This window comes from Dromiciops gliroides, chromosome 4 (genome assembly GCF_019393635.1).
Source record: "Dromiciops gliroides isolate mDroGli1 chromosome 4, mDroGli1.pri, whole genome shotgun sequence".
Lineage (NCBI taxonomy): Eukaryota > Metazoa > Chordata > Mammalia > Microbiotheria > Microbiotheriidae > Dromiciops > Dromiciops gliroides.
This window is the reverse complement of record NC_057864.1, coordinates 272,731,209-272,747,385: the sequence shown is the minus strand read 5'-3', so window position 1 is coordinate 272,747,385 and position 16,177 is coordinate 272,731,209. Positions and strand designations below refer to the sequence as shown.

Genomic DNA, 16,177 nt, shown 5'->3' with positions numbered 1-16,177 from the left:
GACTTACATAACTGATGGTGAGCAGAAGCAAGAAAACACCATACACAGTAACAGCAACATTGTACAATGAACAACTGTCAATGACTTAGCTATTCTCAGCAAAACAATGATTCATAACAATCCCAAAGGACTCATGATAAAAAATTATGTCTGCCTCCAGAGAAAGAACTGATGGCGTCAATACAGAAAAGAGCATACTATTTTTCACCTTCTTTCTTTTTTGGTTTGAGTTTTCTTCTACAAAATAAGTAATATGGAAATGTTTTACATGATTGCACATGCATAATCTATATCAGATCACGAACCATCTCAGGGAGGGGTGTAGGGAGAGAGGAAGGAATAGAATTTGGAACTCAAAATTTAAAAAAAATTTTTTTTAATGTTTTCCCTTGTAATTGGGGGAAAATATTTTTGAATGGTTATTCTTTTTTTTTGGGGGGGGGGGAGCATTTACAGTCATTAAAGGTCCAGAAAAGTCTCATTATGAAAGTCCTTGACACTGGAGCAAAGAGTTCAAAATCAGAAAAGGATATGGTTTTATCAATGGAAATACAATAAAGATTACTTACCATTCCCACTTTGCTGGTGCACCCTAAGGGACACAGAGCTTTCCCATTTGACTTACAGCTCAAACCCACTGTATTTATTATTTTCCCCTATTAAAAGTGAGCTCCTGGAGAACAGAGACCATCTTGCTGTTCTGTTTTTATCCCTAGCACTGTATTAGCACTGTATTCATGGTGAGTGCTTAATAAATGATTTCTAAAAATTTAATCTATCACCTTTATTTCCAGATATGGTCCTTTCCTTCTCCTACACAGAAAGCCATTCCTGGTAACAAAGAATTTTTTTAAAAAGGAGAAAGCAGTTTGAAAAACTAACCAATACACCAACCAAGTCTAATAGCATTTACAAAAATACTCCATACTCACAATTATAAGATATGCTTATAAATTTCAAAAGATCCAAAATGATCTTTTCTTGAGGCCAGAGATAGTTTCATTTTTTATTGTGTATCCCCACCACCTCCCACAGTTCCTTGCACATGTTATAGACTTAAAAACGTTTAATGAATTGAGTTCATTTTCATACATAAATGCTCTTTTGGCTCAAAACTAATGTCATTCTTTTTCTTCCCAATATGATCCTAATAGTTTGAGATTTCAGCCTTTTACCTCCAAATACAAAAGTTACTGCTGTGTTTCTTTCCCCATTCCTTTTGTGGCATTACTCTTCATTTGTATATTAAATGATATCTAATTTTAAGGCTTAGCTTATTTTTTAAGACAAAAGGGATCAATGTCAACATTCACAGTGCTCTCTAGCTATAGTCATATTCCAGGCAAAAGTGTGGTAATCAAACTAATAGTACACTTTCATGTATATTTACTCACTGGGTCTTCACAACAGCCTTGTGAGGTAGTTTTACCTAGATATGCTCATTGTTATTTGATGGATGAAGAAATGTACCTCCAAGGAGTCAAGTGAATACTCTCTGCACAGAAATATATAAATTGTTACCTCATTTTCACCAGGTTAGTTATTATGAAAAGTGAAAACTAATTATAAAATGGTTGTTTCCCCAAGAAGAATTAAGAGTTGCAAAGATGGGGGACTATGGATGTTGACTATTGCATATCTCGGGATCTCTGAACCCAAATCTCTCCTGCCTTTTTGTGGCTAACCTCTTTAAGAAAGCCATCTAAGGGGGCAGCTACAAGGCACAGTGAATAAAGCACTGGCCCTAGATTCAGGAGGACCTAAGTTCAAATCCAGCCTCAGACACTTGACACTTACTAGCTGTGTGACCCTAGGCAAGTCACTTAACCCTCATTGCCCTGCAAAACAACAAAACAAAACAAAACAAAAAAAGAAAGCCATCTACTACAGATGCTTCACTTTATCCTCACACATCTCTCTGTAGTCTGGATGCTAAACAAATTCAGATAAAACAGTTCTCTCCAACATTACCAGTGATCTCTCTATGGCCAAATCCTAACAGTCTTTTCCCAATCCTCATCTTTCTTGCCCTCTCTGCAGCTTTTTTACATTATCAATATATTCTTCTCTCCAGGTTTTCATGACAGTGATCTCTACTGATTCCCCTCCTACCTGTCAGTCCATTGCTTCTCAGACTCCTTTGCTAGAACTTTATTTGGTTCATGTCCACTACGTGTGAGGGTCCTGGGCCCTTTTCTTTTCTCCCTCTATACAATTCCACCTGGTGATCTCATCATCCCCTCCAGTCTATCCTCCACTCCACTGTCAAATTGATCTTCCTAAAAAACAGGTATGACCATGTTACCTCCACATTCAATAAAACTCCAGTGGTTCTCTATCATTTCCATAATCAAAGATAAAAGCCTGTTTTTCACTGAAAGCCCTTCATAACCAGGCGCCTTACTTTTCAGTCTTAAACCTTAGTTTATCCCATGTACTTGTCAATCCCATGACAATACCCTCCTTGCTATTATACAAGACACACCATATCCCAACTAAGCATTTTTACTATCTCTCATGCCCGAAATTCTCTTACTCCTCATCTCCATGTCCTGGCCTATGTGTCTTCCTTGAAGTTGCCGCTAAAACCCTACCTTCTTCAAGAAGGCTTTCCTGATCCCCTTTAATGATGAGATCTCCTCTATGTGGTTATTTCCAATTTATCCTATGTATGTATATAACCTATATACATACAATATAAACATGTGTATATTACAGATACATATATATGGTTTATATATGGCTGTATAAACCATATACTCACACATATAAAACCACGGGGATTAGGGGGAAGGAGGCTATTTGCTTTGTGAGGGCTTTTTTTGTATCTCCAGCACTTAAAACAGTGCCTAGAATATAACAAAGCCTTAATAAATGTTGACTGATTGAAATCAATAAACACGTCTGCCTCCAGAGAAAGAAGTGATATTCTGAATACAGACTGATACATGCTATTTTTCACTTTCTTTCTTTCTTTCATCCCCTTTTTAAAATTCAAATCTTCTTATATAAAATGACTAAAAATGGGGCAGCTAGGTGGCACAGTGGATAGAGCACCGACCCTGGATTCAGGAGTACCTGAGTTCAAATCTGGCCTCAGACACTTAACACTTACTAGCTGTGTGACCCTGGGCAAGTCACTTAACCCCAATTGCCTCACTTAAAAAAAAAAAAGACTAAAAATGGATACGTTTTATATGATTGCACATGGTAACCTATATCAGATTGCTTACCATCTCAGGGAGGGATAATGGAAGGAGAGCAAAGAAGGAAGGAGTAGAATTTGGAACTCAAAACTTGAAAAAAACATGTTAAAGAAATCAATAAAGCTGATCAATACATAAAAAAAAACCTGACATTATATTGCAGTGTATCACATCTGTGGGGACCGCCCCCCATTTCTGCAAAGGAATGGGCAGAGGTATCTTCATATATCTCTTCTTCAGTGTCAAACTTATTCTTTGTAATTCCTCAGATTCATTTTCAAATATTTTCTAATTGTTCATATTATCATTTGCATTGTTGCAGTAATTTTTGGAAAGTTTTATAGGCTATGCTTCCTTCACTCTATCAGTTCATGTAAATCTTTCCTTGTTTCTTTGTATTCACCATATTTGTTGTTTCTTTCAGCTCTGTTCATTAATATTCCACTACATTCATGAACCAAAATTTATTTGGCCATTCCCCAATGGATGGACATCTACTTAGTTTCCAGTTTTTAGCTACCACAAAATGCAGCTATAAATATTTTGGTGTAAATGTAAACTTTCTTTTTGAAGGTGACCTCCTTGGGATATAAGCCCAGAAGTGGAATGTTTAGGGGAAAGAGTATAATCATTTTAGCCACTTTACTTGCATAATTCCAAACTGCTTTTCAGAATGGTTATATTAATTCACAGTTCCACCAAAAACACATTAATGTGCCTGTCCTATAGCCCCTCTGTCATTGACTATGCTCATCTTTTGTTTTCTTTGCCAATTTGATAGGTACAAAATGAAACCTCAGGGTCATTCTGATTTGCATCTCCCTAATTGGTGATTTAGAGGAGGGGTCTGAGAAACTACAGCCCCAAATGCTGCAGCCAGCTTTTGTACAGCCAATAAGCTAAGAATGGTTTTACATTTTTAAATAAGATGTCATTGCATCTGAAATACTATAAAGTGAAGTTTTATTATATTTTAAAATGTAAAAACTACTCTTATCACAAGGACAGGCAGTAGACCCAGTTTGGCCCTCCCACCATAATCTGCCAAATCCTGATTTAGGACATTCCTTTCTACAGTTGTTAATATTTTTCAATCCTCTTCTTGAGAACTGTTGGTTCATATCTTTTGACAACTTACCAGTTGGAGAATGGCTTTTGGCCTTCTGCAGGGTGGACCAAAAGTCATGAATATTTAATAATTCCTTTATTTTTTGTTTTTAACTTACAATACCACAGCATCATATACAGTATATATGGGAAATGAATTTACATTACATGTAAAAAATCAAATCTTGTAAATGGCATAAAAGTAAAGACAAAAATCAAAATTTTCAAAACATTATTAAAATATTAGACCTCTTCATGACTTTTGGCCCACCCTGTATATTTCTGCTTGATGCTTTGATATCTTGTATGCAAACCCTTATATGAGAAATTTGATAGAAAAAAAATTTCCATTCAATTACTTCCATTCTTATCAGAGATCAGTAATTATTTTTTACTTTGATAAAAGTTTATTCTTGACAAAAATTATCAATAAATACCTTGAAATGAAAAACAAAACAAAAGGTATTTTTGCATTTTTTGTCTGTTTATTCATTTAATCCTATTTAGTTAAATGCTAAATGCTTTATGCCTTATGTGAGAGTATTCTTTATTTTATATTTTATTTATCTTTGTTAACAGTCACATTTTAAATAAAAAAATATTTTTACAGAATTGAAACAACATTAGTAGTGTGCTTTTTTAGGACAGAGATTAACTAAACAGACATATGAGCATTGATAAAGATGGTCAGTAAAAAAGAGACTCAGATGAACATTTTGCAGACTACTAAAAGTTTTCAACACTTCACTAAAGGATAAATGTGTCACAGATATTTCTGAAATACAAATGCAGATCCATTCTCATTAAATCAACAGTATTTAACAAGGCTTAGAAGTACACACTGTCCCAGGATGACGAAAAGAATGTTGGGCAAATAAAAAAGAATAATAGTTTAATGGATCTTACAAAGATTGTACATGCATTAAAAAGAACAAGGTGATTTCAAAAAAGTATGTGGGCTGGTAAGTATTTTGCAATTATTTAGAGTTGATGCAACTATTCAAGAATAACAGGTAGTTTCAGTATTTTTACTTCACCATGCAAAGAAGATGATGGTGATAACGGCTAGAATTTATGTAGCATTTTAAAGTTCGTAAAGTCCCTTAATCTTATGAGACTCATAAAAACCCCAGAAGATAGATTCTATTATTTTCCTCCTTTTAATGATAAGAAAACTGAGTCTAAGAGAAGATAAGTGACTTATAAGGCATCACATAGCTAAGAAATGTTTAAGACAGTATCAGAATCCAGGTCTCCTTAACATCAGCCCTCTTTCCACTCCACCTCTTACCATGTTATCAGGTACTATCCTAGGCACTCAGGATAAAAATATTTTCGAGAACCACAAGATTCAAGAAAAATATAAATTCTAGCAATAATGTCTTACTCAATTCTATTTGTTGGGTCACAACGTATAGTAAATAATAATCAGTAATCTTTTGCTTACCATTTCTAGACACATCCAGCTCTACCAACTGCATGAAGTTAGCGATTTCTGGAGGGAGCCGCTGAATTTCATTATCACTAAGTCCAAGTTTCCGTAATTTTACTAGCTGAAAAAATTGCTGAAAGACAAAATAGTGTCATATAAGTTACATGAGTTTCATATATATCCATAATCCAAACTTTCTGAACAAGTGAAAGTTTAAGGCATTGCTCATTCAGTGAGTAAACCAGCATTTACTCTTATTGATGGTACAAATTAATGCTAACTGGGGGCCTTTAATTAACCACAGGTTAAAAAACATAGACTACTTTTAATAGAGAGAGCACGCTTATGAGGACAGCAACTGACATGGATCAAAGTCATATATTCAACATTTCTACAAATGTGTGAGTCACAAATCCATTGTATTTAGGATGCTAATTTTTAATTATTAAATACATCTTCTAAAAACTATTTCAGCAGGGGTTTCTGGTAATAATGCAAAATGTATATAAAATATAAATTATATAAAATAATTATATAAAAATAAAATTTAAAAATCTTATATGTTAAATCTTTCATTTTTATATCACCTTCATCTCCAAATGCATCCCTTCCATCACTTAAACATTTTTTAAAACGGAAAGGCAGTTCAAAAAAACTAATCAGCACATTAACTGGTGTGATTTATTATCCAAAAGCCCACACTCATAGATTTCCTCACCTCTGCAAAAAAGAGAGGGAGGAGCATTTCTCAAGAGGTCACCAGGCTCAATCAAGCTCAGTCATTATAATTATATAGTTAAGTTTTTTTGGCCTTTCCATTTCCACTTTTGAAATCATTGGGTATACTGTCTTCCTTCATGAACATATATTGTTTTCCTTCTGCTTATATCACTCTTCATCAGCTCATATCATTCAGAATATGTTTCAAAAGTAAAACAAATCATCTCTCATCAGATGAAGGTAATGTTAGAGAACTATCTATGATTAATAGTGTCCAATAAAATGATTGATCCTTTTGGCATCTGTAATTGGTAGACTATTTAAATCTATAGAAAAAAATAATGTAATTCCTTTATGCTGATCATACTTAAGTATTAGCTAACACAAGAGCCTTTCATACAAGTCACACATTTGAACGACCAGGCCTACACAAATTGTTTAAGCAGTTGGGCAGTTTCACAATGTACGCGGGTGTTTACTCAAGCATTGAAAGTTCTCTTTGTCTTGGTGAGAACATGATCCAAAAAGCAGGACTAATACTGGCCACTGTTCCATATGTCTAGGGTTTAATTCAGGACTAACAAAATCAAATGGTCAAGATTCTTGATCAGAGGAACAATGAATAATAAATTCAGTTTGGGCAGTTAGAGATGATCACTTAGCAAATTAAAATTCCCCTAGAAACACTGAATTTAAACTCACTTGGGATTTTGTTCTAAACCCATCTATTGATTGAACTTATCTGAATGCTTAAACATTCCTTACAGCAAAAACTGCCTTATCAATTAAAATGGCATAGTGGATAGAGCACTGGACTTGAGAATCAGGAAGACCTAAGTTTGACTCCTGCTTCAGACATGTAGCTGTATGATTTTGGACCAGTCACTTAATATCACCTACCTACCACAGGGTTACTGTAAGGACCAAATGAAATATAAAGCACTTTGCAAACCTTAAAGTACTATCATCGTCATCATCATTTTTTTACAGAACTGCAGTAAAAACAGGATTTCCTCTTCACTCTCTCCCATAATGCAATTTAAACCATCTAAACATTTTTTGGGGGGAAGAGAGTCCAGACCTATAATTTCAACAGTATGGAGAACTCCCACTGTAACAACTTATCCATAATTTATTGTTGTTTCTTGTCCTTCATTCTCCGAGAGCACTTGCAGTGAATTGGATTTAAGTGAAGGAGGGTTGTGCAAAGTTACCAGCCTCACTCCTCCAGAACCATCTGGGTCCAGTAGCAAGATACTGGATACTCATGATGCTGGAGATGGCCCCAGATGTTTCTGAGGCAATTGGGGTTACATGACTTGCCCAGGGTCACACAGCTAGTATGTGTTTGAGGTGAAATTTGAACTCAAGTCTTCGACTCCAGGGCCAGTGCTCTATCCACCGGGCCACTTATTTGCCCCCATCCATAATTTAGGGTCATGGGGGATAATCATAGCAAATACCTCACAGGGTTATTGTGATGATCAAATAAGTATGTATGAACAGTGCTCTATAACCTTAAAGAGCTATAGAAAGGCTTTGTTCAGTTGTTACAATAGTGTTTGACTCTTCATGACCCCATTTAGGGTTGGGGTGGTTTGCCATTTCCTTCTCCAGCTCATTTTACAAATGAGAACCTGAGGCCAAAAAGGTTAAGTGACTTGCCCAGGATCATGCAGCTAATAAGTGTCTGAGGCCAGATTTGAACCCAGGAAGATAAGTCTTCCTGACTCTAGTCCCAACACTATCTTACTGTACCACCTAACTGCTCCCACAGAAATGGTAGCGGTAGCTCTTATTAAGTATTAGAGAGTTGCCTGGGACACTAATAGGCTAAGTGACTTGCCCATGATTGCAGAGACAGGGCTGTCATATGTAAGACTTAAGCACAAGTGATCCTGATTCTAAGGCCATACATACTCCTACACACTATAATAACCTTTTTCTCCTGCAGCATGAATAGAATGTCTGTCCCAAGGTACTGCAAATACAACAAATCCAAAACAGAACACATTACCATTCCTCTTAAACTCACTCCTCTTCCCTTTTTCTGTTGAGGGTACCGTTATTCTCCTAGAAACAAAGTCACACAAACTTGGAGTCATCCTCAACCCATTACTCTCCCTCCCCCACATTTTCCATCAGATGCCAATCATTGTTACTTCTGCCCTATTAGCAGTTAAATACCTATAAAAAAATAGGGAGAATTATGTCAGGAAATGTAGTGGCTTATAGTCGTAAACATAGTTAAGTGGGGTAAAACAGTACCTTCAAACCTATGGATAGATAGGATGGAACTGACAGCTCCTTAAATCAATACCTACATGCCAAAAAAGCATTTTTCTATGTGTGTCAGGCTAACTACATCCCCTTCTGCAGAGTTGGATAATCAAAATGTTCAGTTCTGATTGACAGGTTAGGTAGTCTTAAATTCACAACAGCTTCAATAGTTTCTCCTCCCTCTCTTTCACATTTCACATCAGACATATCATTCCTGTGATTTCCTCTCCATCAAATCCATCACCAAATCTCATCAACTCTACCTTAACAAAAATTAGCAAGCAAGTTCTGAGTCCTTGTGAAGTGCCCAGCATTACAATAGGTACCAAAATGGACAGAATACAAGAGAAGCATAAGAAATGGTTATTGTCTTTAATTGTTGAACCTAAAGAGAGAAAAATAGACATGTAGGTGCTAACCTCTATGGTAGTTACTCTGTTAAATGCAACAGTATGGTTTACATGCAGGCCATAAATATAGGAAGAAGAGTTACATCCAGGTCCTCTGATTCCAAAGCTAGTGTTCTTTCTACTGTATGGTTCTAAGGACTGGATTAGCTGATCCCTAGAGGTACAGTACCTTTCTAATGATTCTACGATCTGTAAATCTTGTTAACAAACAGTGAAAGGTACATGAAAAGTGTGTAAAATGTGCAGCTATCAATGACAGAACAAGGTGCAAGGACAAATTTCTATTAAATATTTAGCTGACTGTATTGTCTAACAAAATTCTAAAACAGTTCAACGTCTGCCATGTGTGAAATGTCAACTTCAGGGAAATGTCTTTTAGAACATTAGTCAGAAACATTTTCTAATCATCTCAGATAAAAATTGAGACATTTGTGAAGTGATAAACAGCTCTGTAATTAGACTGAGGGAAGGATAACTAATGAGATTAGTCCTGGGCTGTATTAACTTGATTAAGGAATTTGAAAAGGAATAACAGCATGCTAATAAAATAGGTAGATGTTAACAAATTATCGTGGATGCTGCCCAAACCATCAGGGCAAAGAAAGAATACTTATAAAATTAACACAATAAAGAGAGATGAAGGGGAAAAAATGAAGCCATTTTTGGAGCATTGGAATCTAAAAACAGATAAAAACACAGAACTATACAGTGGGGTAGAAAAAAAAACTAAGAAAAAATACTAAGCAGAATTTGATACAACCTCCTAATGATATAACAAAAAAGTTAAATAGGACAAAGGCCAGTACCATTTTATTGTTTGTTTGTTTGTTTGTTTTTTAAATGAGGCAATTGGGGTTAAGTGGCTTGCCCAGGGTCACACAGCTAGTAAGTGTTAAGTGTCTGAGGCCGGATTTGAACTCAGGTCCTCCTGAATCCAGGGCCGGTGCTCTATCCACTGCACCACCTAGCTGCCCCGGCCAGTACCATTTTAGACATCAAATATGGGGGACAGTAAGAAAGCCTTCATGCAACTTGAAAAAAAGATCACCTTCTTTATTCAGGACACTATATTTATTTGGGGCAATTGCCAGATAGTAAATACTAAATATTGAGGAACAAAAAGACACAGAAATGATGAAGATTGAAAATATCTCAAAAGGAAGAGTTTAGTCTTCACATCATAACTAGGCAGGGAGTAGCATAAGCAATATGGAATAATATGACTGCCTGCAAATGCATGAAGTATAGGCCAAGGGAAAGAGAAATCAAGGCCAAGGAAAAGAAAGGCAGAAAAACTGAGTCACTATCTTCCTTTGCATAGGTACAAGGACTGTGCAATTAAATTACTGATTTTTTTTAATCAGTTTCCTTTTTTTTTTTTTAACCAACTTGTGATTTCATTAATATAGTAAGCTCCTTGTAAGGAAATTCCCTCTCCCAAAGCAGGTTTGTAATTGCTCTCTAACTCACAGTTTAGAGCATCATACCTCAGAGACTGTGCTAAGGGTCACAAAACCATCATGGTAAGAGACAGAATGAACTCATGTTAGAACACAAGCACCTTTAGAGCAGGGATTTTCACTTTTGTCTTGCTATATCCCCAATATTTAAGCGCATCTAACCCATTAGTATAACACTTAATAAAATGTCTATTACCTCAAGGATCAAAAATAAAATCCTCTGGTTTTTAAAGCTTTTCATAGCACAACCTCCTCCTACCTTTCCAGTCTTCTTACACTTTCCTCTCTTCAGACATTAGTCTTCTTGTTGTTAAAACACCATCTCTGGGGCAGCTAGGTGGCACAATGGATAAAGCACTGGCCCTGGATTCAGGAGGACCTGAGTTCAAATCCAGCACAGACACTTGAAACTTACTAGCTATGTGACCCTGGGCAAGTCACTTAACCCTCACTGCTCCACAAAACAAACAAACAAAAACACAACAATAAAATACCATATCCCACTATGGTATCTTTTCACTGGCTTGTCACCATGTCCAGAACAGGCTCTTTCCTTACCTCTATCTCCTGGCTATCCCCATGTTCCTTCAAGACACAGCTCAACTCTCGCTTTCCAAAAGAGGCCTTGCCTAGTCCCCCACTCAATTGCTAGTGCCTTCCTCCTAGTCTAGTCTAGCCTAGTCATGCCTCCCATTTATGTCACATACATGCTATATGAATATAGTCATTTGCATGTTGTCTTCCCCATTTGAATGTGAGCTCCTCCTTGAAGACAACAACCGTGTTTTTTGCTTTCTTTGTATCCCTAACACTTAACACAGTGCCTGGCAGATAGTAAACACTTAATAAATGTTGATTGATTCAATATCATAAATATTGTCCTTTTTAAAAAATGTAAAGAGAGTCAAACACTCAAGCTAATTTTCCCTTTATTACCTTTAAAAGCAAACTTGAGAGAAGTCGTATTTTGAGCAGTAAACTTTGTTATACATTTTGAAAAGGACTCATTTGTAATATTTTCTCTTATAAGATTCTTGATCCTAAATTTGACTATAACTCTATACCTTGAGGTCTGTCTGTCTTTCTGAGAAATCACTAACTTCTTTTATACCAGTAGTCGTCCAGTGAAGTCTATGGTCCCCTTCTCAAAATAATGTTCTAATTGTGCAAATTAAAATGTATGAGTACAATTATATTGAAATATTATGGGAAAATGCACTAAGATTTTTAGGATACCCCATATATGCAAAATAAATAGAGTAAGGGGAAGGGGGCGTGGTATGGAGAAGTATGGAGAGTACCTCTCATTTTCAGAGATCAAATCAGGTTCCTTGTAGGACGTATTTAAGCTATGATTTGAAGGAAAGTTGTTATCTGAGTTCAAATCTGGCCTCAGACATTTACCAGCTGTATGACCCTGGCCAAGTCACTTAACCCTATTTGCTTCAGTTTTCTCATCTGTAAAATGAGCTGGAGAAGGAAATGGCAAACCACTCCAGTATCTCTGCCAAGAAAACCCCAGAAGGGGTTACAGAGGGGTTCCTCACCTCTGCCTCTATCTGAGGCAGAGGTGAGGAAAGAATATATTTCAGAAGTGAGTGGGAGACATAGACACAATGTAATGCATAAGGGGCAGCAAGGAGCACAGTCTGTCTAGAACAGAGTTCATAAAGGGGAACAAGGCAGTAAGCCTGAAAAGGCAGAGCTGCAGTTATATTTTTGTTGTTATTCAGTCACTTCTGACTCTACGTGACCCTATGTGGGGATTTCTTGGCAGAGATACTGGAGTGGTTTGCCTTTTCCTTCTCCAACTTATTTGATAGATGAGGAAACTGATGCAAACAAGGTTAAGTGACTTGTCCAGGATCACACAGCTAGTTAGTGTCTAAGGCCAGATTTTAACTCAAGAAGATGAGTCTTGGAACTCTATTCACTGCACCACCTAGCTGCCCCCAAATCTGCCACTGAGAACATGCAAAAGAATATGTCCAGGTCATAAATAAGTTTATAGTATTTAAAGCTAACTATTTTGAAGGAGAATCATCCATAAGCAGTTTGAAGATTTGGTGTGTTTATTTTTTTTTAACTGTCTTACAATCTCTCTAATACTTCAAAAGACTTGCAATTTCATTGATCTAGCTATTCCTTAATACCAACACTGGTCACACTCTCTATGCCTTAGGAAGTTTTCATGAGTTGTACACACCCATGTACACACGTGGTCACCAGTTCTCTAGAGTTGAGCCTCTCTGATCTTATCTAGGCTGGTACTCAGACCACAGACACTAAATTCCCTGTTAAGTCCAGAGTCACAGCTTTTCCAGTAGTGAAGTAGTATCTGCCAAGGCTCATCCTTTACTAGCCTAGTATTCAAGAAGCCAGGGTTACTTCCTTGCCACTACTTCAAAACATTAGTGGAAAACTTTAGAGTCACACTCTCATAAACACTTTCAAAAAGTTTTCTATAAATTCAAAGACAAAAGAGAAGGTTTGGGACACATTCTCTAAACTTTTGAGAGCGATAGCATGGTAAACAACTTATGCTCTCCATTGGGCTGAAGGCATTGTGGTTATAGTTTTTTTAAGGAACCCAAAAAATTCACCTGAGCCCACCATCCACTGCTTTCATCAAAGGACAACAGAATTGGAAGCAGCTTTGAAGAGACCCTTTCAAATTGGACCTTTTCCTATATTACAGATCTCATTTCAGGCTAAATGTCTTTTAAATATTTCCAAAGAAAATGATCCTCTGTGGGGAATCCAACCCTCACAAATGGAAAATGTGTCCTTAGAGTCATTTTTTCAACAAATATTTATTAAATGAGAATAATGTGCTAAAACATAATAGAGAGCCAACCTTTTGGTCTGGAAAATCTGGATTCATGTCCCACTTTTGAGACATAATGGTTGTGTGACCCTAAGTAAGTCACTAAACATGTCAAGGCCCCAAGGAACTATTTTTAACACTAGGTAACAGTGCAGATATTTGGCATCAATGGAAAGAGCTTCCTTACTGGAAGTTTCCCACAGAGATAAAATCAAAGGTCCAGTCCAAATGTGCCTGGTGCTATGTTAAGCACTGAGCTTAAAGCTAACAAATTCTTTTAAACTGTAGCATGCTTACTTTTTTTGTGTGTGTGTGAGGCAATTGGGGTTAAGTGACTTGCCCAGGGTCACACAGCTAGTAAGTATTAAGTGTCTGAGGCTGGATTTGAACTCAGGTACTCCTGACTCCAGGGCCAGTGCTCTATCCACTGCGCCACCTAGCTGCACCCATGCTTACATTTTTATGCATCTATCATTGCAGTTTCCATATTCCTGCTGTCCTTTATGAAAGAGCCCAATACATACTTTAAAGAAGTGAAATCACCTATTTATCTCTCCCTATGACCTTTGTGCTCTCCCATCTCCCATCTCTCCTCTCTGAAACCTACATCAGGGTAGATTTTCTGTGGTGAGAATTTTGACTGTTTTAAAAAGCAAATGACTCAGGTTAAAATTGTTCTTGTTTAATCACTTTTAGTTGTGTCCAAGTCTCTGTAACCCCTTCTGGGGTTTTCTTGGCAGAGATACTGGAGTGGTTTGCCATTTCCTTCTCCAGCTCATTTTACAGATGAGAAAACTGAAGCAAATAGGGTTAAGTGACTTGGCCAGGGTCATACAGCTGGTAAATGTCTGAGGCCAGATTTGAACTCAAGTTCTTCCAAGAATCAAAGGGGAGAATTGTAAAATTGAAAACTGACTTTCATTCTAATTTTAAAACTTAGTCAAGTTGGCATAGGTTTTAATATTCTTGTATATGGTCTAAGTCCAAACTCCTTACCTTTTCCACATCCCAGAGAAACTTGTCTAAAGGTCAAGCTTTTGTCTTGTAATTGTGAAATGAATTCCTACCCTTGTATTATCTGACTTAGAGGTGTGAGGTGGCACAGTGTATAGAGTGCCTGGCCTGGAGTCAAGAAGACTCACCTTCCTGAGTTCAAATCTGACCTCAGACATTTACTAGCTGTGTGACCCTGGGCAAGTCACTTAATCCATTTGCTTCAATTTCCTCATCTATATAATGAGCTGGAGAAAGAAATGGTAAACCAGTCCAGTATCTTTGCCAAGAAAATCCCGAATAGGGTCATAAAGAGTTGAAGTCAGACAGGATGAAAAAAAGGATTGAAGAGCAACAATAACATCGTCTACCTTTGTAACATCATCCACTACCCACTTAACCCAAATAACTCAAATTCAAGTTGCTTCAGTCAAAGCCATTGCAGACCACACTCATGTCTTGCACAACAAGCCTATCACCTGAGGATTACTTCCATCTCCCAAAAAGGAATTAATGGGGAGGACTCCCTGTTGGCCCTCCCTCAGAGTCCTTAGTCAATGAGAGAGGTCATTGACCCAATTTATCATGCTCACTGCACCACCTACCTGCCCCCAAATTTAAAATAACAACGTCTACCCTTAATTATACTGCAGACATCAATCGTAAACCCTACAAGACCAAAGCTCAAAAAGTCAGAGAAGTGAGAGACAGAAGAAAAGTGGAGGAATTTACTCTTTGGAGAGATATAAAGGCGTTCTATCAATCTGGATAGACTGGATAAATTCCTTTCCACCAAGAGTATGATAATGTTCTTCAAGAGGTTCACAGATAGCTCACAATTTTCAAAGCCGACTTTTAAAGATGCATTTAGCCAAAACTAATCCTTAGTAAAGGGGGAGGGGAAAGGACAACAAAGCATACAAGGCACATTGCTTTCTGATTTTAAAAAGCAGTCATTCAAAACAACTGGAGGATCACAAACATACTTTATTTATAGTATTACCAAGTCATTTCTAATAAAACATGGATTAGACAACTATGAAGCTCCCTAGCACATGGCAGCCAAGAATTCATCCCCTGACTAACTGCTGAAAACAAGTTAAGCACTGCATTGGTAGTCAAGACACTGGTATTTAATGCTGGAGAGCCTGCATTTCAGACAAACCAAATATTACCAGCAGCAGATGAACATTAGCAAGCACTAGAAGAGTAAATAACGCCCATATACCCACCTAGATGTCTTTCCAAAGTTCTTAGTTTTAAATGCACCAAAAATATTGGGTGTATTAAGAAGTCTTATCTATTGGATTAATTGGGCAAAGCCTTTTCTCTAAGACCATTATGCAATCGCCAACTTTAAATCAAGACCCAGAGTGGGCTCAACACCAAGTGTTTGAGGAAAAGCACTCACTTGGCAAAGGTATTTTTCTTTTTTATAAACCAATTTCTAATAGATCTTTTTGGTTTTTATATCATCTTCATTTTCTCCTGTATCCCTCTCCTTCACAGACAGCCATCTCTTATAACAAAGATTTTTTTTTAAAAGAAAAAAAAGAAATGAAGAGAAAAATAGTAAAGCTAATCAATATATTTTTTAAAATCTTACATTATATGCAATATTTCATACCAGTAGGCCCAGCTTCCCCACAGGAGCAGAGAAAGGTCTTGTTCTTTATGATAAATTTAAGAATTTTCAGTTTTGATTGTTATTCTTTCTATTTACATTGCTATAGTCCTTGTGT

The 16,177-nt window shown here is 36.8% G+C and overlaps 1 protein-coding gene across 1 annotated transcript in view; it reads right to left on the bottom strand.

Annotated features, from left to right (window-relative positions):
• The window catches only part of LRRC1 (leucine rich repeat containing 1), a 190,897-nt gene that overhangs the window by 118,426 nt on the left and 56,294 nt on the right, over positions 1 to 16,177 (bottom strand). Inside the window, exon 2 of the mRNA XM_044004083.1 lies at positions 5,761 to 5,878. Coding sequence (XP_043860018.1) covers positions 5,761 to 5,878 — 118 coding nt within the window. The remainder of the gene's footprint in view (positions 1 to 5,760; positions 5,879 to 16,177) is intronic.